We start from the raw sequence: 21828 nt of genomic DNA, 5'->3' as shown, positions 1-21828 counted from the left end.
CACAGACAAATTAACCCTCTTAATAATAAAACAGAATAAGCAGCAGATATGGAAAAATAGGTCATTCAGTTACCTCTTATAGGTAGTCAGTAAGTGTATGGTATTCTTATTTGTTACAGTTATAGATTTGTACCTTTCATTTCTCTTGGTTCACCGGGTACGTCTATCTTATTGGAACAGTTTTATTTCATGTGATGTTTTTCTGATAGTTTGGTCCTCTAAGTCCGATAAAGTATATTTTATTTTAATCATTTTCCAAAAGCCCTCAAGAGTTCCCCCAACTTGAACAAGAATTATTAGCTGTTCACAAATGCATACCTCTCTGTTGATGAGATCATTTCTCTGTGTAATTCATGTCTATATGGGAGCTACTGGTTACACTGATTTTATAGTGAATTTTTCAAGTAAAGAACCTTTTAAAAACTTGAATAATCGTTATTTAATTTGCCTAATTTATGATTCGAATTTCATATCACAGAGGAAGTTAAAGAAAAATATGTTGAATATAACTTAGCAGTATTTTCTACATAAATTGCACAATATATTTGTAAACAATAAAACACAGTTGAGTTTGGATGGTTAATTATGTGTATAAGCATGTCTTATAAAGTTGTCTTATTAAAGGTTTTTGATTCATTAATATTTTTGTAATGAATCAAGAATGAAGCAGATTGTTATTTTGTTACAGATAAGGAAATACACAGAGCAGATAATCTCCCCACTTATTTTCTATAATACGCCGTTTGCATAACAAAGGAAAGGAATTGCATTTAATGATTCTCCTTCATTCATTTTTTTAGTCAAGTCATTCAACAAATGATTATTGGTAGATGGAGAAGATGGTGTATACAAAGATAAATAAGATTTGATTTTTTTCTTCAGGGAGTTTTTAGTTGCAGTAGAGGTAGAGAGACTGGTGAATATACGTGATAGAATTCAGAATAAAGAACACTGGGGACACAAAAAAGCAGTTTGAGCTGAGAGCACCTGGGAAGACTTAGCAGAGTTTGTACAGATGAGCCTTGAAATTAGGAACACTGAAAGTCTGGTACGTTAGGGGAAACTTCAAGTACTTTGAGGTGGCAGTAGTTTTCAGGGAAGAAAGAGAAAAGATGAGGCAAGAATGGAAAGCCAAAAAGAGGCGAGGTAGGCTTCCTGTGTCAGGTAAGGAGTGGGGACTGTACCAGGGCAAAAAGGATCCTTTTATTGGCTTTAAAAAGGGGAGTAACATGAGTAGCTTTGCATTTTAGAACTCCATCATGGCAGAAATAAGGAAGACGAATGAGTGTGCATCACCAATTAGAAAATGATTGTGGTAATGCAGAAGAAATCTAATTGGGCAAGACACCTTGGATGGAGTCTATAGTGAAGAGGTTATGAGAAATCCTAGAGGTAGAATCATCTCCTGTAGGAGATGAAGGAGCATCACAGCCTAGAATTTCTCCCAGGTTTCTAGCCTGGGTGACTCATTGGATAATGTTGTTCTCACCAGATAGTAGTGCAGGCTCAAGGCGTAGATTGGAGAGGAAAGGTCAAGTTTAAATTTAGACCCGTTATATTTTAGTTGCTTTTGACACATTCCTTATGAGACACACAAAAAAACTTTAGGAAATATGGCTATGAGAGTTATTCTCTTACAGCAGAAGCCCGTAGGAATGGCAAGAATTGCCTAGGCAAACATATAATCTGAAAAAGAGAAGTGAGTTCAAATCCCTAAAGAAAACCCATATTTAAAACTTCAGCAAGGAGAAAAGAGTTAGCAAAAGGAGACTGACAAAATTCAGAAGAGAGTCAAGAAACACTGAATGCATTGAAGTTAAGGAAAAGGGGGATTTTAGGAAAAGGAACTTTGGTCAGTGATGTGAAATGCCCTTGAAACACTTAGTAAGATAAGGATTGTAAAAGAATAAATTCGTTCAGTGGTGAAAAGCAGAAGCCTTCAATTCTGTGGCTAGGAGAGCACCTGGAAAGGTGTAAACAGTCTAGGAGAGAGCTGAGCACGTGTGTAGATAGGTTTGCTGCGTGCGGAAGAGGCAGTAGAGAAGAAGGAGCTGGAAATACAGTCCTGAGCAAGGTGGCTGCTGGAGGGTAGACAGCATCAGAACACAGGTGAACCATGAATGGGGACCTCAGAACTCCTGCTGAAAAGGGGAACAGACGTGAATGTGAGACCAGACACAGAAATGATGAGAGCAGGCAGCTGGAAGAAGAGACATCTGATATTCCTACTTGTTCTGAAGTAGAAGGATCGGTCATCTGGTGATCTTCAGGTGGTTGGGTAGGGACTCGGGGAAAAAGAAAGTTTGAAATACCTGCCACGGGAAAAGGGAGAGGCACAGGGAACTTTATTCAATATCCTGTGATAAACCATAGTGGAAAAGAATATAAAAAATGAATGTCTATATGTGTACAACTGAGTCACTTTGCTGTACAGCAGAGAGTCGCACAACATTGTAAATCAACTACATTTCAGTTTAAAAAAAAAAAAAAAGGAGAGGAATCCAGCTGAAGGCATGCCAGGTCTGGCCGAGTTTTGAAGCCCAGTGTGAAATGGTTGCTTGTGTCTGTTTCGGGTCACGTCTTTCACTGAATCCATGTCATTTGTACGTGTGCTTCTCTAGCTCTTAATTTGCCAACTAATGTCGAAGATGTTTGTCCAAATATACCATCTTTGGAGAAACTCATGGAAGAAATTGTGGACTTAGCTGAGTCCGGTATTCGCTACACACAAATGCCACATGTGATGGAAGTTATCCTGCCCATGCTGTGTAGCTACATGTCTCATTGGTGGGAGCACGGACCTGAGAATAATCCAGGAAGGGCTGAGATGTGCTGCACGGCTCTGAACTCAGAGCACATGAACACGCTGCTGGGAAATATCCTGAAAATCATATATAATAACTTGGGAATTGATGAGGGAGCCTGGATGAAAAGGTTAGCAGGTAAGACTGGGAAGGAATGTGCCACTTCCATTTGTTTATTTCCAAAAAGATTTGAAATACAGAAGACTAAAATTTTTCTATCTCAATCTTTGTGAATATTTGCTCTGTGCTCAAAAACTATTCTGGATTACTTCTGTCATGCTGTTCTAAAAAAAAAAAAAAAAGTAGATTTAATCAGACATTGGGTAACTTTCCATATAGTTACTACTTTTAAGTGAGTAAACATTTTCTAGATTTGACTAATCTCGCTAAGATTAATCAGTGAACACAGCAGTAAAAATTAATGATTCTGCAGACAGAGACAAAAATAAAACTGGAGTTTGAAGCCACCCAGGTTTAGTCATCTCTCTTAACGGGAATGGGGGAGGATCATCAAAAGATACAAATATTTACATTTAAGCTGCTCTGTCATTGCACTATTTATATTGAGTAGTTGGAAGCAATTTGAATGCCCAGCCACAAGAGTATGGTTAAATAGGTTGTGCACATCCATATTACCAGAATATTACGCTTTTTTTCAAACATTAAGATTTCAACAGTATTTTATGATGTGGAAAATATTCAGAATATCATGGAGGGTTAAAAGAAGAACTTTAAAAATTTGAATTCAGAAGTTTACGTATGATATTACTTATTGGGAAAATTTCCCAAAAAAATACACCAATGTCTTACTAATTTGGGTAGGGTAATTATGGTTGATTTTTAACATTTCTCTTTTATACACTTCCCCAGTGTATGTATGTTACTCTTAGGGAGAAAAAAAATTCCTTTTAAAATGGCCTAAAAAACAAACTTACGGTTACCAAAGGGGACAGGTGAGGGGGAGGGACTAATATATACACACTACTATATATAAAATAGGTAATGAACAAGGATGTACTCTATAGCACAGGAAACTCTGCTCAATATTTTGTAATAACCTATATGGGAAAAGAACCTGAGAAAGAATGGATATATGTTTATGTATAACTGAATCACTTTGCCATCTACCTGAAACGAACACAGCATTGTAAATCCGATATAAAGTAAAAATTAAATTGAAAAAAAATGGCCTAATCAAGTTTAGACCTGTTGCTAACAACTACAACTATTATTAAATAAAAGAGCAGTATTATATGTAATCTAACTCTTCCACTGGGACAAGGATGGGGACAGTTATAATGAGATGGCGTAGTAGTTAAGTAGGTAGTGGTCTCATAGAAGTATTCAGTGGTGTGTATCTCTTCTAAAAAATGGGCTGGGGGAACTTTTCCATTTGGGGACTTTTCTTCTTTGTGTGAAAATAATTGATTTCCAAAGTGAATGAATGTCTTTTTTAAACTTCTAAATTAGCTGCCAATTTCTTTCTTTCCTTCTTTTTTGAAAACAAGGAAGCACATCAGTTTCAATTCAGTAATCATTTTTGAACAGCAGCTATGTAATTAGGTTTGGGACTAGAAAAAGGACTGAGGCATGGGCTGAATTCTAAAGGAAGGCATGTGCTGGAGGAGAGGGAGGCTTAATCGTGCTGTACAGTTGTGATGACCATCTAATCCTCATTTTAATGAATGTTTATGCAGAGCGGAATATTAATGTCTGTCTTCAAACAGTATTTTCCCAGCCTATTATAAATAAAGTGAAACCTCAGCTCTTGAAAACTCATTTCTTGCCATTAATGGAGAAACTCAAGAAAAAGGCAGCTATGGTGGTATCAGAGGAAGACCATCTGAAATCCGAGGTCAGGGGGGATATGTCCGAGGCTGAACTTCTCATTCTAGACGAGTTCACCACGCTGGCCAGAGATCTCTATGCCTTCTACCCGCTCTTGATTAGATTTGTGGACTATAACAGGTAGAATGTTCAAAAGTGATTTAATTTCTCTAATTCAGTCATAACCTTACTGTGTTCATACGTCCCAGTGGAATTGCTTCATTCACTACTTAGCAATGAGTTTGTTCACAATGATGACAGTATCAGATGTGAATTTCACCAAACATCTTAAAATTACAATTGGAAATCCCATTGTGGAACAGTCTGCCTTGTGGGTGTAAAAACTAGCACTTGGACAGTTACATGTTTAAATTATTTAAAATGTTACAGCTGTACACTGAAGTCATTTATGAGCTCTGTGGACAAGCATGCTCACCCTCAGTTTACTTGGTTTCACATTTAACTTTAGGAGTGTGATTTTTTTTTTTTAATTAACTTTAGGGAGTAACTGAGACACCACTTTATTTATTATGTGATCTAGGGCAAAGTGGCTAAAAGAGCCTAACCCAGAAGCAGAAGACCTTTTCCGCATGGTTGCAGAGGTGTTTATCTACTGGTCAAAATCCCACGTAAGTAGGAAAATACTGACAGTGCTTACTCTCTGGAATATGTCCAGGACTTGCAAAATTTAATGAATTTTCCGATTCCCTTAGTAAATACCTATCAGAGTGTTTCTCAAGGTCATCTCCTTAGTATCACTTAGCTGGTCAGGAGAGAGACTAGGTTTCCCTGGGGAGTTTGATGCAATATAAGCCTTCTTTTGAGTTTTGTCATTTATCTTCAAACAATCACAGAGATTTTTAATTGTGCTGAGTATTTATCGTAATCAGTAGGTTTTTAGATGAATGCCTAGTGTGAGTTTCAAGAATAAGAAAAAGAATCTGAATACGTGCTTTTGAATCTCATGGATATATTTTAAACACCAATCTGTTAATATATGTTATGTACGTTCTAACCCAAATTTTTAAAGGTAAAACTATGTGAATAGTTATAATATTATTAATAGTACAATTAGAATGTTAATATGAGCTGAATGAAAATTGAGGCTTAGTCTATTCACTGTCCTTCATACAAAATCTTTTATTACTCATCAATTATTAACATAGTTAGATGCTTACTACAGAATTATTTTGCTTGGGTTATGCTCCTTTAAAAAAGAAACACGTATAATTAGATTGTTAACCTCTCTTTTAAAGCTCTGTGATTCTTTCTGCTTTTATTCTGTATTTGCTTTCACTACTACCACTGCTTGAACACTTGACTTTGCCCGTGTTTTTATGTTCCTAAATTAAAAATGAATAAAATAATTTTAGGGTATATGAAAAAGTAGATAAAATATCTGACAGAATGGAAAGTTGCGTTATAGTTGTGCATGCCCTTAGGAAATCTGTGTTTATCCCAAAAGGCAGTATATGCTTTCCACCAGGTAGCTGGTGTTTGAGTATTCATTCTACCCCTTGGTAGGTGTGCGACTTGGTTACCTAAATTTTCTGAACCTTAGTATTCCCATCTTTGAAACAGACATATTTCTATCTAGTTCCCAGAATTGTTGCCCCCAGCCAAGCACCCTCATTTGATATTCAACTATTTGTTTCCTTTCTTTATAAGTCTTATATATCAAATTACTACTTACCTTTGTAGAAAGTTTGGGTTCCTTTGTAACCTCTATTACATGAACTACTTATCTGTGGTTTTAATTGAAACTTCCTTTGGGACTTCTCAGAATTTCAAAAGAGAAGAGCAGAACTTCGTGGTACAAAATGAAATCAACAATATGTCTTTCCTTATTACGGACACCAAGTCAAAGATGTCCAAGGTATTACTATAATCTGTTTTACCTTCTAGAAAATGTGTGAATATAACTTATGTTCATTAGTTGAATTGGTTGATATTTTTTAGATCTTTTGAAGGTTTGTAACTGGAATTTGATGGATTTGATAATATGTTTACTGATTAAACACACATACACACATAGTTTTAAGGGTACCTGGGACTTATTGTAATCAGGTGTGGCAAGACATGTAGACATGGAAATGACTGTCATGGAGGAAGAAGATTTTACTCACAGTTCCCTGGAAACAGAAGGCACAGCGTAGAGTGAGGACACATGGGGAAGCACCAGGGTCAGCCACGAGGCGGAGGGAGCAAGGGGAAGAAGTGGGCAAGAGCCTTTATTATGGTTTCTGTGGAAAGGAGCAGACGAGGTAGGGTAAGCAGGTTTAGCACTGGCTAGTTTGAGTCATTTCAGTGGGCTCTGGGGTGTAAGGACTGTCCCTAGTTGTCTGGTACCTGGCCCTGGGTGATGAGGGCAGGTGGATTGAGATTCAGGTAAAGGAGGTGATTGGAGGACAAGGACTCTGAATTGATTGGTTTGTATATGAAAGGCGTGCTTGCAGGCAAGTAATTTTCTACCTCTAGGAATTGACTAACTCTGGGAGGGGCACTCAGAGATCAGCAGGGCCCACGATGTCAAGGCATCACAATAAAAAGACATGCTCAGGGCTTCCCTGGTGGCGCAGTGGTTGAGAGTCCGCCTGCCGATGCAGGGGACACAGGTTCGTGCCCCGGTCTGGGAGGATCCCACATGCCGGGGAGTGGCTGGGCCCGTGAGCCATGGCCACTGGGCCTGCGCGTCCAGAGCCTGTGCTCCGCAACGGGAGAGGCCACAACAGTGGGAGGCCTGCGTAACGCAAAAAAAAAAAAAAAAAAAAAAAAAAAGATATGCTTAGTATACACACACACTCACAAAATTGCCAATCAGTATAATATAGATATAATTAGTCAATAATATGTATTCATCAGAGGAAATGTATGTACATTTATGTGTGTCAAATAAATACACCGCCAAATAATTAGCTGCATTGTTTAAGAACCACATGGATGAATTCTAAGTTCTCACATATGAAATGGAAATTTTCCTTTTCTCTATCACTCATGTTGGGGACTGGAGGACCTTTCAAAACACTGAAAAATATGTGCCTTTATCTTTTGAATTACCACTAAATAGGAAAATGAATATATTAGATGGGGTAACACACAAAACATGCTCCCAAATGGCCAAAGATGCAAAATAGTGTGGCACTGTGGCCACGGAAATCAGTCTCGACCAGCTCAATAAATTACGGGAAGAGAGATGAACCCCAAGAGCCCATCTGACTTGTTTCATTGGCAACCACCAGGACAAAAAAAGTAGCATCACTCAGTACTCTAGTCTTATTCAGAGATGTGGATGCCATGCATTTGATACTATTACACATGAACTCAAAGCTAATGTGCTGGCTGAAGCTTTGCGTGACTAGAACAGTTGTCCGACTGCTACAGGCTATTACTCTGTGCATCTGTGCTCTTGAAACACTCATAAAAGATGATAAATTTTCTTTCCTCTGGGCAGACAGTAAGCCTAAAGAGTGAGGAACTGCTCCTTCAGAAGATGCTATATACTAAGAGTATATATGTCACAGGGATGTTCTGAACTGAAAACTGTTAGTGAATTACCCTGCTTTGTCAGTATATTGTCAACGTAGGCCAGTGTTAACAAAGGCATAGAGAGAGGACATAAGAGGTCAGTGTTTTCTTTTGGAGGATGACAATGACTCCAGTGTATTATCAAACTCAAGATAAATTAAAGGTCTTCAGAGCAGAGGTCTGCATACCTCTCTACAGACATCCTCTTCCCTCTTTTCCATCATGCTAGTCCAATGATTCTCCAAGCATACACTCAAAGCATTGTACATCCTGTAACCTAAACTGAGGCATCTACAACCATTGACATTTACTCCTATTTTCAGGAAAAAAATCAAAAGTAATGGATAGGAGCATCTCAAACTGAATGTCGTCCCCCCCCCAAATTTTGTTAACCCTTTTAGTCTTTTTACCTATGACTGCTAACACTCTGAGACGAGATAGCTCGCAAATAACAGTAATATTGATGAAAAATTTAGAAATCAGCGACTATGCTTTGCTTTAAAAAAATTTTTTTGCCTGCCTATGTGCTTGACATTTTATATTGTGTAAGTACAATAAACTTTTTTCCTAGAAAAAATGTTTCTAGTTCAAACAATGGAGTCAAATATACTCACATGTTACCTATATTGTTTTACTAAAGTAATCATGATATGCATGTGTCAACATTTGGACAGATTTGAGAGTCACTGGTTGGTCATAGCAGTGTCATAACTGCAGTTGTTATCAGTATCATTGAGGTTCTCAGCTCTGACCACGGATGGCAAGAAGGATTCAGAAGTGGAAGGTAGTCAGGGGCTGAGGAAGTTCTCTCCCAAAAAGCTGTATCATTTGGGTCTGGTGTCAAGAATGGATACCAGTAGTGTGGCCAGAGGTCTTACATCTGAAACTGAAATGAACAGAGAGGTGTTCCCTCCTGAAATGCTGAGAGCAGAGAGATGCAGAAAGCTTCAGGGATTTCTGCGACAAGACCTTAAACCGTCTGTCTAAGGTGTTACAGCAGCCGATAGAGCCACCCTCCCAGAGCCCTGCAGGAAAAACGAACTCCTTTTGGCCAGAGATTGAGACCAAATGCAAACACCAGCCAAAGGACACATTGTCACACATCAGTCTTCAGCCAGTCGCTTGAGCAGGGATAATCATCACTATCTGTATGGAGTGCCATTTCTCAAATTAGAAGAGTATATTAGTTGGCCAGCAGACCAAGTTGGAATAGGAAATCTGGGATAGGGAAGCTCATTTTGACTTAAAGCAAAATATATGTAGCCCAGAGAGAGGCCAGTGCATGTATAATTGGCCATAATACTCTGGGAGTTCTATTTTTCTTATTTTTTGAGGTACTTCCATGCAGTTCCACAGTGGCCGAACCAGTTTGCATTCCCACCAGCAGTGCACAAGGGTTCCCTTTCCTCCACATTCTCACCAAAACTTGTAATCTCTTGTCTTTTTGATGAATAGGCTCTTTTATCCTTCATATGTCTAAATTTTCATAAATCATTTATGATTTTCTGTCTATTTGGGGGGGGGTTGTAGGCCATTTTCTTGTAGGAATATTAGAAAATTCTTCCCTTTTTCTTGGTCCTCTATTAAATTTTAGGTTATTTTAGGTGAAATTGTTGGAGATATATTTGTGGTGCGTGCATGTGTCTGTGTGTATGTGAGAGAGAGAGACAGACAGACACACACACACATACAGATTGATTTAAGAGAGAGGTCATTTATCCGACTCTCCTCCTTAAATATGCTGTTGACAGAAATAATAAACAATCTGTAATAGGAATAGAAAAGAGTTTTATTTGAGCCAAACTGAGGGCTATAACCCGGGAGACACAGATTCAAGAAGCAGTTGAATTATGTTCCACCGTACTAAAAAATGGGGGAGACTTACAAAGGCAAACACCGCAAAATTACATAAGTTATTTGTCAAAAATTATGACTGGACCTGGCAAGAAGTAAGTATGCTTGTTAAGTAAGGATTGGTCGGGGTCCGAAAGAGTTGCATAGTTACCAAGGAGGTCTTGAGACTACAATGCTGCAGCTGGCAACTGCTAGCAGATGTTTTGAGAATGGCTGGTGGTGTCCTTGAGACTGGTACAGTTCAGAAAATTCAAGTTCTCTGTGATGCAGGATCGTGTCTCAGACCACATTCACAGTGGCCACTGAGCTCCATTTTGGATGTCTGAGCCACACTCTATTTTAATTTTTTAAATGCATTTGTTTCTTCAGTGGTTAAAGCAGATGCACAATGCATGTTTGATGGGTCACAAAACAGGCTGTTCTAATTAGCGTAAAGTTTAAGTTAAATCATGTGTAAGCCAGAATGACTTTCCCAGATCTCCATATGTGAACATTTCTTCCCTCAGTGCCTACATATTGACCATGTTATTGTGTCTTCATATCTGATTCAAATGTTAGGATTGAAAATGAACTGTGCAAATTCAGTAGTTTCAGTAGTTCTGTTCAAATTATTGAACAGCTCCTATGAGTAAGGCACAGTGCTTGGTTCTGCATATAAGAAAGGAACAAAATAGGTTTGGCCACTTCCCTAATGGAGCTCCATAGTCTGGGGAGGAAATTGACACTGAACAAGGAAAAAACAGCCCTTAGAGACGTACATGAGGATATTTGACTGCTCGTATATTTAATTTCGTCCTACCAACAGTGAACTTTATCACTCATAAAAGTTCAAAGATTTATTGACTGTTCTTTTCAGTTTACAGATTTCCTATGGTATAGAAAGCAAGATGATATTTGGAGCATAAGTAGGAATTAATTTATCTAGTACTTCTCAAAACTGAGCAGTGTAGAGTTGCCTTCAGTGTTGATTTAAATTATTTTTATTATAAGGTTGCTTAAATATTTATAAATATCAAGCCAGGTATAAGCTCCTTCTACTTTTACAACAGTAAAGCCAAAAGACCTTTACAAGTTAAAATCAAAGAAAACTTCAGCACCAGTAAAATTTAGACTTTAATGTATTGAGTAATATTGTTTTGTAAACACTAAATTACCAGTATTGGGTAGAAATATGTTTGCATAACTTATATCAATTTCCTTAATTTTTAGGATGGTGGTTCCTCATTTGGGTAATTATTTTTATCAGTGTGGTTAGGTTTCCTTTTAGCAGAGAGCTCATGTAAAACCACTGATTCATTATTTTTATGGGTTAATCAATTTAATAGTACAAATAATTATTCACTGTGCTTTTTCTACTAAACTTACCGACAGTACTTTCTTACAAATTGGTACAGATAAAAGCGGGATCCACACGATAAGTACATCTCTTTGGAAAGTGAATATGATTCTTATTACTGTGGTTCAGATATTGTAGGTTTGATATATCAATATATACTATATATGTAATAATATAATACATTATATAATATATAGTATTAACATATCAGCTACCATTACCATCTGATTTCAGATGTTTCAGTACTTTCACTTTGCAAAAAACTTCTTTCATTATCACGTTGTGATGTATTTTGCCTTCTTTTGGGGAAAGCAAATCATTTGTATATTAAATGATCTTCTGAATTTCTCAGCCCCAAACTATTACAGTATATCATTATCATAAAACTATCTTCAATGTTTGGTTTATTATTACAAAGAAATTTAACGTGCATGAAGAAGTGGATATGGGACAGCTATTTTCATTTTAACATTAGAACATGTCCTCTTAATAGAAAGAAGAATACTCGCTACCCAGTGAAAATTAGACTCCGTCATTGGAGGTGACCCTGGCACAAGCATAGTTTTCAACAAAATCACTAGAGAACCCTGAAGCATCATGGCTGTTCTCAGTTGTAAACAGGTTATCCAGAGATAATTCTGAATATTTATGTAACACTGATTAGTATATTACGTCTAGATTAAGGCCCTGGGGAGACAAGTGTTCAGCCTGTGTAAAAGGCAAATATATGAGAGTTTTGCATATGCTGTGTGTGTGTGTGTGTGTGTGTGTGTGTGTGTGTGTGTGTGTGTTGCAAAGCAAGCATTTGTCAAAGCAAAAACCATTTATTCTTAATTTTTTTTCCTGTTAACCACCAAAAATCATAAATCATGCAGTATCTGGAATTACCATGGATTTTTCATGCATTCACATGCCCCTCTACAATTGCAATGTGCATTTTCCTTCTAAAATTATATAGAGGGAATTCCCTGGCAGTCCAGTGGTTAGGACTCAGCGCTTCCCCTGCTGGGGACCTGGGTTCAATCCATGGTTAGGAAACATGATGTGGCCAGATAAACAACAACAACAAAAAGAAACAAAAAAATAAATAAACCTTTTTTCTTAAAAAAAAAAAAAAAGATTATCTAGAAATGCCTACCAGTAAATTCTAGTGATTTGGGAATCTGAGAGCAGGACTTAAAATCAGCAAGAGATGCTGAGAAGGAAAGAGAAAGGGTGTCCTCAGTGGGATTCCTAAGCCATAGGGACCAGCAGAAAACGAGGAAGAGGAAACTACAGGCAAGTTAGAAAAGGCTCGTAGTCCTATGAGGCAAGAAGTCATTGCAGATTCCAACACTTACCTTTGTTCTGTAGGCAGCTGTTTCTGATCAGGAAAGGAAGAAAATGAAGCGCAAAGGAGACCGGTATTCCATGCAGACCTCTCTTATCGTGGCAGCCCTGAAGCGATTACTGCCCATTGGCTTGAACATCTGTGCCCCTGGGGACCAGGAGCTCATTGCTCTGGCCAAAAATCGATTTAGTCTGGTAAGGCTCCTGTTCCTACCAGTGGGAATGATCATTCAACCTCCAGATGCTCATGTGTTTGGATTCCTTCGTCTCACTGCTCTATGTCAGTATTTCATTTGCATTGAATGCTTTATTAAGCAATTTTTCTGCACAGGCCCTAGGACTCAGACACAAAGACTGCCTGATATTTTTTTTGGAGGCTGTTTTTATTTCTAAATTACGTTAATCACCCCCAGGGCATATTCAGAAACCAAAGAGAAAAGATGGCAACAAGTCACTGGTAGTGGAAAAAAATGGATTTCATACGAACTATATCAAATTTGTGATGAGAGGTTTCTGCAGACTTATGAAGAGTGATTTTGAATGTTAGATGCATAATGTATTGTGCTGATTGTTGTTAGATACGAATTTGACTTTTGAATCAGCAGCTTTTCTCCTTTGTGAACATCAAGATTGAAGTTCTCAAGATTTCTTGATGGTCTCTGGTTTTCCTCTTCGTGGTTACACAGAGAGGATGCAAGTTTTCAAAAATATACATTGGGGTTGCTGTCTTTTATTCATGTAAGTTGGAGGACATGTTCTCCCTCCCGTGTTCCCACCCTGAAGCAACTCTCTTCATATCCAGAGTTTGAGACCCTACCATGAGCAAATTGAAGGGAGATTGTAGGAAAGGGAGCTGCAGAGATTCAGGCCCATTGGCTTTTGTCTCATATTTGCTTCTCAGGATATGCTCCTCAGTATTACTGGATCCTTGGGGATGTTATTGGGTGCGAACATGACTTCGTGGAGATTTCAGAGAATGCTGGAGACATGCTTCTGTTTGAACCCAAGGGAACATGCTTCTGCCCTACTTCTTGTGAACTGGAAATCCAGTTGTCTTGAATCTAGGGCACTTTCACTGGAGTTAAATTAGGTGGTTGTCTTGTTTCAAGTCACAGCAATATCAAAAAATTATCTGAGCGATAAGCCCCAGATATTCATTATCTGAGCGATTTAATACATTTGTTGCATGTATTAAATCCTATAAAGATGTTTATTCAAATATATACTATTTCAAGAGGTTTATTTCTAATGACTTGTGACAGTCGCTGCATTATAAGACTTCATTTAGGTAACATTTATTTCTTGACAGAAAGACACTGAAGATGAAGTTCGAGATATAATCCGCAGTAATATTCACTTACAAGGCAAGGTAAGCCCAATATTATTAGAAAGCACACTTAGCACCTATAAACTAGTTAATCTCTCTTTAGAAGAGTACTACAAATAATGTTACTTTAACAAGTCAGGTAGTGAAAATATATCATCTTAATCAGTCATTATCCTGCTTGCAGATCCTTTTGTATTAATGATTCTCAAGATAACAAATGATGTATTTTTAAAGTAGATCATCGGAGATTGTCAAACTTTGAAAAAAGATGTCGCCAGTTGAAATAGAGGTTGGGAATTTCCTTCATATAGCTGAGTTTGAGGACCTTTGGGACATGGAGACAGGTGTCTATGAAAATTTGATATTTTACACCTAGTGCTCAGAAATTAAATAAGTGTATTTGAGTCAGTACATACGAGATAGCAAGAATTAATGTAATAGCAAAGCCAGTGTACATTTAGAAGAGAAACATGAATGGAAACCAAGATAACACATACTTTCTAATGGTGGGTAAACAATTTGCTCAAAGTAGTTTTTGTAGTCCAAGCATTTACCATTATTTGGAAATGCTTTCATAGTAGGGATAAACTCTTCATTTGTTTACAGGACCTGTTATGTAATATGAGAGGTCTAGCAATTTATTATTTTGACTCAACTCTTTGCTTCTATTCAGATGTCCCTTCTGAGGATTTTTTTTTTAATTGTGAAAATGTCCAAATGTCAAAAACTAGTGGCTATAGTATAATGTATCCCTTACTGGGTATTAAAATGTTTCTTTCCAAAGATCCAAACCATATTCATTTTCTTTTAACACTTTGGAATACATGCTTTTACAGTACTCACAATGCACAAGTATTATTTAGAGCAAATTTCATGTGTACTTTGTTGTGTACTCAATTATCCATTTAATTTTAACTTGAACAGAGTAGGAGATTCATTCCTATAAGAGCACGATCTCTTTGCAGATAGCAAAAAGATTTTTAACATTATTCAAAATGTTCATAGAGGCTTCAGCTGAACCTCAATTTTATACTACATGCATGGGCACTTGAGCCAATCACGTGCCCCTGAAAAGATCTCGGAAGCCCCAGGGAATTCGAGACCACACTTTGAGAACCATGGTCCCACATAGAGACAGAAAGTATTCACTACCTCTTAAGAAGGGGTTTATAGCACTCCCAGGAAACAGTCAAATAAAAGTTATATCTTGGGGCTTCCCTGGTGGTGCAGTGGTTGAGAGTCCGCCTGCTGATGCAGGGGACCTAGGTTCGTGCCCCGGTCCGGGAAGATCCCACATGCCGCGGAGTGGCTGGGCCCGTGAGCCATGGCCGCTGAGCCTGCGCGTCCGGAGCCTGAACGGGAGAGGCCGCAATGGTGACAGGCCCGCGTATTGCAAAAAAAAAAAAAAAAAAAAAAGTTATGTGTTGGATAAGCAGGAGGAAATTCTTCCATTATATTCTAGAGGTTACTTGTAGGGATACTTTGGACAATGTATGCTGTGTATTGAGGAGTCAGGAGGAACAAAAAAGCTGAAAAGGATGCATATTTATAACCAATATTTCACCTCCAAACGAATGAAACCTGAAAATAAAGACATAATGAATACTTATTCTTTGTGACATTTCATTCTATATTTTTTAAGCTAGGCGTAAAACTAGGCCCCAAGGCCCCCATGTATATAAAAATAGGCCCCACGGCCCTCATGTATATACAGACTTGCAAGCAATGAGTTCTTTTGTTCCCAGCTCTTTCTTGACTACATTGTCTTGAAATTGTAAGACTGGTAATCCTGAGGACAAGAGGGAGTGATTGTGTATTGGAAGGAATAATATCTAGAGGTACCAGAGTCCTCAGATGAAAAAAGTATATGGAGGAAAACATTTTGTTTTATCAAAAGACAAATGGTGTTGACAAGTCGTTCAGTGCACAGAGCTCTCTCTCTGTTTGCCTGTAAGATGAAAGTTAGTTTTAACATTTCAAACTACACTTTCTCAGGCTAGGAGTTGTGAAGTTTTAGATGTTGTTCGTTTACTTCTGCTTCATTGCCCTCCGTCTCCCATTTTTAAAGGAAATATTTAATGGGTGGAGAAACATACGAGTATTGCTGTGCCCGTTTTTAATGACATAGTTAATCTAAATTATTTCTTTGAAGTGCTGTATCCCTGGAAAGATGCTTGTCTTTGTCAGTTTCTATGGTTTAAAATAATATTTCTTAAAAACATTCAGAATTCCGTTGTATCTTTCACTCGGGAAGTTTAACAGTATTAAAAAATAGAGTCTGTGGATTGGTTTATTGCAAGAATGTGGTTTTGTAGGCCTTCGTTGCTTTATATTAATTCATATCTTTGTTTCAGTGAGCCTGAGCTCTGTTGTAGCATCCTTGTATTTATAGATAAATGTGATCCTATATCATGGTCTCTAAAGTAAATATGTGAATCTCTCAGTGTTTGACTGTGAAAGGAAAAGAGAAAGATAAAAGATTGCTTTCCCTGACCATCTCCAGCTCATCCTTAAATCCTAGTTGAAACTTCACTTGTTTAGGGAAATCTTCCCAACCACCGACAGGTTAGGTTAAACCTCCAGGTACCTTATATTTCTTTCTAGTAGCCCTTGTCGCAACTGTAAATGTTTGTTTGATGTCTTCCTTCCTCACCAGACGATAAATTTCATGAGTACAAGGTACTTACTTCTCTGTCTTGATCTCTGCGTCATGTTTTCACCCCGTGCTATGCTCAGTAAATAGCTATAGATTGACTCTTCAGAAGTGTGTCTTCCCCTCTTTACACTGTATTTTTTGAACGTTTTTCTTTTTTTCTGCAGGTGGAGGATCCTGCTATTAGATGGCAGATGGCTCTTTACAAAGATCTACCCAACAGGACAGAAGACACTTCAGATCCTGAGAAGACAGTGGAAAGGGTCTTGGATATAGCAAATGTGCTTTTTCATCTTGAACAGGTTAGATTTTGTGTTGATTCAATCACATTTGCCTTAACCATAAAAAATATTTTTTTACAGGATGTGTGTTAACTTGTTAACTGTGGGCCAGAAAACATATATATCCAGCATGTTCATTACAAAGAATCTATGACTTGGGAGTCCTTAGTATCTAATCAGCAGCATTTCCAAACTTGTAATTTTTGTAACCACGGATAAATAATGTATTTGGGGAGATCAAGGCCTCTGTTTTATAGTCTTTTTCAAAATATTTCTAAAATTAAACAGATAACTAAAATTATATAATTAATTTTAAGCCATTCTAACAAAAATTTGAGGAGTTATGCCTGATTTCAGATGTTTTATAACTGTATTATTTTTCTATTGATGCTCATCAAAACATGTTTGAGATACTATCTTTCCCTGGTCTAATATTTGAATTTTGGATTTAAGGTCACTTATTTCACCTTTCCTTTGAATATTTTTGAGCTAATTTTTCTCAAGTTCAGCAATATGTTACATTTAGAGAAGAGCAGTGCATTGGTATTAGAGCCATGTGAAAATAATGTGTTTATATCGTTTTTCAGTTGTATTCTATTTTAAGCTACAAAGCTTACTGTGTATTTGATTTTCTTATTTATTACCTTTGCTCAAGAATTCCCAAACCAGTAATATCTGAAACGTCATCCATCAGTGGATCGTAGTTTTGTATAAGGGATCTTCTGGCTTAGGTAAAAATATCTGCAACACAGAGACAGTCTCTGTTTCTCACGAGGTCCACTCAGCAAAATAACACCAGACTGAGGGTGCTCAGTGTAAACCCGAGAGTGTGCTCTGTCACCGGGTCTCCATGACAATACCTACCTGACACTGAACATAAAATAATGAAATGCCCCATGTCACCTCAGGATGTTGTCATCTGAATGTTTTGCAGAACTTCCTAGCATAGCAATAATAAACGTGTTTCTTTGATTCCTATTTTATATTATCCGATGACCTCCTATCACCGCCCTGGCCAGTTAAATAACCGAAGGGTATATCTAGTGTAGCATCCTCTTACTCAGATGCCCCCCAAGTGCTAGTAACTTCTCCAGCGCCATGCAATTTATCACTACACCTGATGAGATTAAGCTAGGATACTCTTACACCATATGGCCAGCGATATGTGTTTACGTTATGTAACACCATAATATTAATAATATAATATGATAATAAAATACTATTTAGGCAACTTAATGGTTCCCTAAATATTTTCATGAAATATTAAATAAATATAAATGATCATCCATCAGCAGATGACAAGATTTGAGGTAATGAAATGTTAAGTGATATATAAAGTCATGGAGTTGTGTTTCCAGAAGTATATATGTATTTAGGAAGATTACTCAGTGATAATTAAATGGCTCCTAGAGGACCATTTCTGACAGCATTACTCTACCATGAGTTTTTAATTCTTCCTGGGTCTCATGCACATATCTGGATTTGCTTGAATGACTTTTAGATACATTAAATGAAGTTTATTGAACCCTGTTTTATTATAGTCCTATGTTATGTACTCATAAATACATGTGATCATAATGAATGATGTTATTTGTAAAGTGGTGAGATTCATTTTACTGAGCAGCTGTTTATCCCGTGAACATTTATTGCATGCACTACCGTATGGCAGCATTGTACTCTGCTGGGGACTGAATTCTGTCCCTCTACTCAAGTGGCTTGTGCTCTAGAGGCGTATATGGCCACATAGATAAATATGTAGTGATTCAGATGTGCCAGGATACAAAATGTATTGAAGAGAGAATAGGAGGAACCCAAACTTACTCTAGCCATGTTGAGGGTGATCCCTGTGTAAACCTTAAAGAAGTAGGAATTATCTAGGAAAAGGTAAGAGGGTCAGATTTTCATGGCCAACTATTCTTCAAAATGTTAAGAATATGAGTAAAAAGAACTCATCAGTTATCAAAAATAGAAAAGACTGCAAGATATCTGTGTGCAGAATTCATGCCTTTAATACCTCTATTCTAATGTTAATTTGTGAGTCATAGAATAGTTTGCAAAGAATATTTTCATTTGCCACACTCGGTGCAAAAACAGTGGGTGCAGAGGAAAGACTTCATCTGGCTCAAGGGTCAGCGACCTTTGCAATGGAACATTTTGTACTGTACATCTGGTCATTTTTCTTAGTACAGTAAGCTGTCTCCTTGGAATTTTCTAATACTCAAACTCCAGACAGGCTAACACAGCAGCAAACCCAGGTGTTCAAACAGTTACAAGACACATCTTGATGTTCACCCTTGGATCACAGATCTTAACAACATCTATTTACTTGATTTATAGGAAAATTCACTATTTAAGGTCTTTCCTTGTTAATTATGTTTGTTGACTATCACCCATGTCGATCAGAATGCCATACTCTAGGTGAATAATACTACCCTTGATTGTTTTCACCTGCAGTGTCTCAACAATGTTTTGTTTTGCTTAATAGAACCAAGAAGAAAATTGAACTGGATAATTATCAAAAAGTGTTTATTGATCCTATAGAAGGAAGAAGATCACAGAAATAAGTGCTTTCAAATTATACAAATTGTTTTGTTAAAATTTCCAAACCACTGTAATCCAAACATTCTCAATGTTTTCTTCAGGCATTATTACATTCATATGTTGACCCTTTACTGCAAAGGATAATAAATTTAGTTTTGCTTTTTTAGCTAATGTAACGTTTTTATTTCTTCCAGAAATCTACATGTATGCGCCGGAGATATTACAGTCCGGGAAGTACAGTGTTCAATTGCCTAGAAATTACTAATTAATTTAGAATTCTATGCTGGGATTTTTTTCTCTCTAATACTTACAATTAATCTCTTTTTCTTCTTGAAATTCCAAACACCATTAGCTAAACACATAGCTTGCTTGCATCATTTACTGCAACTTTTGAATTCTCATTTGTCCCTCTCTAACAAAGTAATTATATATTTTAACATTTTTGCAAAATTAAATTCTTTTACTCACTCCTACTAATGTGTTCAAAAAGACTTGTCATCTCTCCATCCTGTTATATTAAGGAACAGTGGACTTTTCGTTAGAATTTTCTTTAAGGACCAGTGGACTTTTCGTTAGAATTTTCTTTAACTGCCTCTGTTTATGTTTACTGTTGTAGCTCTTATGATAAAATTAGTGGAAATGGATAAATAAATAAGAATAGGTTCATTGTTTTGCATAGGCAAAAACTATGTTTTGGCACCATAACCGAATTCTGAAAAGGATACAAAATTGTTTTATATAGAATAGTTTTATATTTCTTTGATTTTTAAAGATGACATAGTTTCTAAAGTACACAGTGTTGGGAAAATATTGTATTTTTACTAAGGAAACTATGTAACATTTGAAACTATTTCAAATTTAGCATTGGGTAACTTTGAGGACATGGGTTTTCCCATAATAATTGGGAGGTACTTTTGGGATTGAAATTCTAAAAGTTTTTAGCTAAAAGATGCAGCTGTATTTTTGAGGGCCTTTGGGGGGTTAAATACATATGTCTTTGTGTCATTCTACCTCAGGTCGAGCATCCTCAGAGATCGAAAAAGGCCGTGTGGCACAAACTGCTCTCTAAGCAGAGGAAACGGGCAGTGGTTGCCTGCTTTCGGATGGCTCCTTTGTATAATCTGCCAAGGTCAGAATTTCTTTAACGTTTATAATGGATTCAAGTTATTCTTCCCCTAACAAGTGATAGGAGGCATCTACCTTAACACGAGAACAATAGTCCAAAGAGAAGGATGGACAAGATTTATTGGCTTTTCTGTGTAATTCTTGACTTTGTTTTCCTTTGTCGGGTATTCTCATTGGTCTGTAATGTCGTTATTAAATGACTTTTATTTTTTATTGAAGTATAGTTGTGTTAGTTTCAGGTGTTTCAAGTGATTCAGTTATACATTTATAAAAATCTATTCTTTTTCAGATTCTTTTATAGGTTATTACAAAATATTGAATATAGTTAGTTCCCTGTGCTATACAGTAAGTCTTTGTTGTTTACTTTATATATAGTAGTGTGTGTATGTTAATCCCACACTCCTAATTTATCCCTCCCCACCCTTTACCCTTTGGTAACCATAAGTTTGTTTTCTATTACTTTTAAATACTCAGGAGGATCTGCTCACACATGTGAGGCAGGATAGAGTAATTAGGAACTCAGTCTTGGGGGTCAGACTGCCTTGATTTGAATCCTGACCTCTCAGCTTCTGGATGCATGACCTTGGTCAAGGTTCTTACCTGACTTTGTACCGTAAAATTTGCCTCATAGACTTGTTCAGGTTATTTAATGGGTCGAAGTATGCACAGTGCTTAGAACTGAACATAACACAAGCAGTGTTAATTGTTGTTTATTATTTTTGTGATGATTTAGCCTTTGGGGAAAAGAACTGATATGGAACTAACTTATGGGAATAACGTAAACACGTTTGACAGACCCATCAACCTTCTCCTAGAGATACAGGAGATACACTTGTTAAAAGAAAAGTAACCCGTGGCATTGAAGTCTAGCCCAGGGTACCATTTCCACCTTCTTGTGATTCTCCTAAGAAACTGTGCTGTTTCCCACTCTGAGCTTTATACAAGTGGCATCTTCCCCATGTCTGTTAAACAAGGCTCAGCTCAACTGCATCCCTTTTCTGGACCATCTCTGACCAAGCCACGCCCTTCTACTTCTTCCAAGTTGAAAATGCTTCCTCCTGTTTGTTTCTAGGAAACTTTTAAATACCTCTAGTTGTGGGCACTTCCCTATAGTATTGGGGCTGTTTGTCTCTCTGATTCAGACTTTGAGATCCTTTAGAGCTATGTTCAATTTCATATCTTCAGCACCTAGAGCACTGACTTTCAGTAAGTGTTTGAATGAATGA

At 37.2% G+C, this 21828-nt stretch overlaps 1 protein-coding gene across 3 annotated transcripts in view; it reads left to right on the top strand.

The window, feature by feature from the left end:
- Positions 1-21828, top strand: part of RYR2 (ryanodine receptor 2) — a 719519-nt gene that overhangs the window by 588512 nt on the left and 109179 nt on the right. Inside the window, exons 68-76 of one of the 3 annotated variants that reach the window (XM_079900749.1) lie at positions 2622-2942; positions 4532-4772; positions 5173-5260; positions 6415-6507; positions 12700-12870; positions 13985-14044; positions 16823-16957; positions 19672-19716; positions 20494-20606. In XM_079900749.1, coding sequence (XP_079756875.1) covers positions 2622-2942; positions 4532-4772; positions 5173-5260; positions 6415-6507; positions 12700-12870; positions 13985-14044; positions 16823-16957; positions 19672-19716; positions 20494-20606 — 1267 coding nt within the window. Of the gene's footprint in view, positions 1-2621; positions 2943-4531; positions 4773-5172; positions 5261-6414; positions 6508-12699; positions 12871-13984; positions 14045-16822; positions 17021-19671; positions 19717-20419; positions 20607-21828 lie in introns of all 3 variants that reach the window. The other 2 variants (XM_079900747.1, XM_079900748.1) reach the window with 2 other exon arrangements.

Source organism: Stenella coeruleoalba (assembly GCF_951394435.1).
Source record: "Stenella coeruleoalba genome assembly, chromosome: 16".
NCBI lineage: Eukaryota > Metazoa > Chordata > Mammalia > Artiodactyla > Delphinidae > Stenella > Stenella coeruleoalba.
This window is presented reverse-complemented; position numbering and strand designations above follow the sequence as displayed.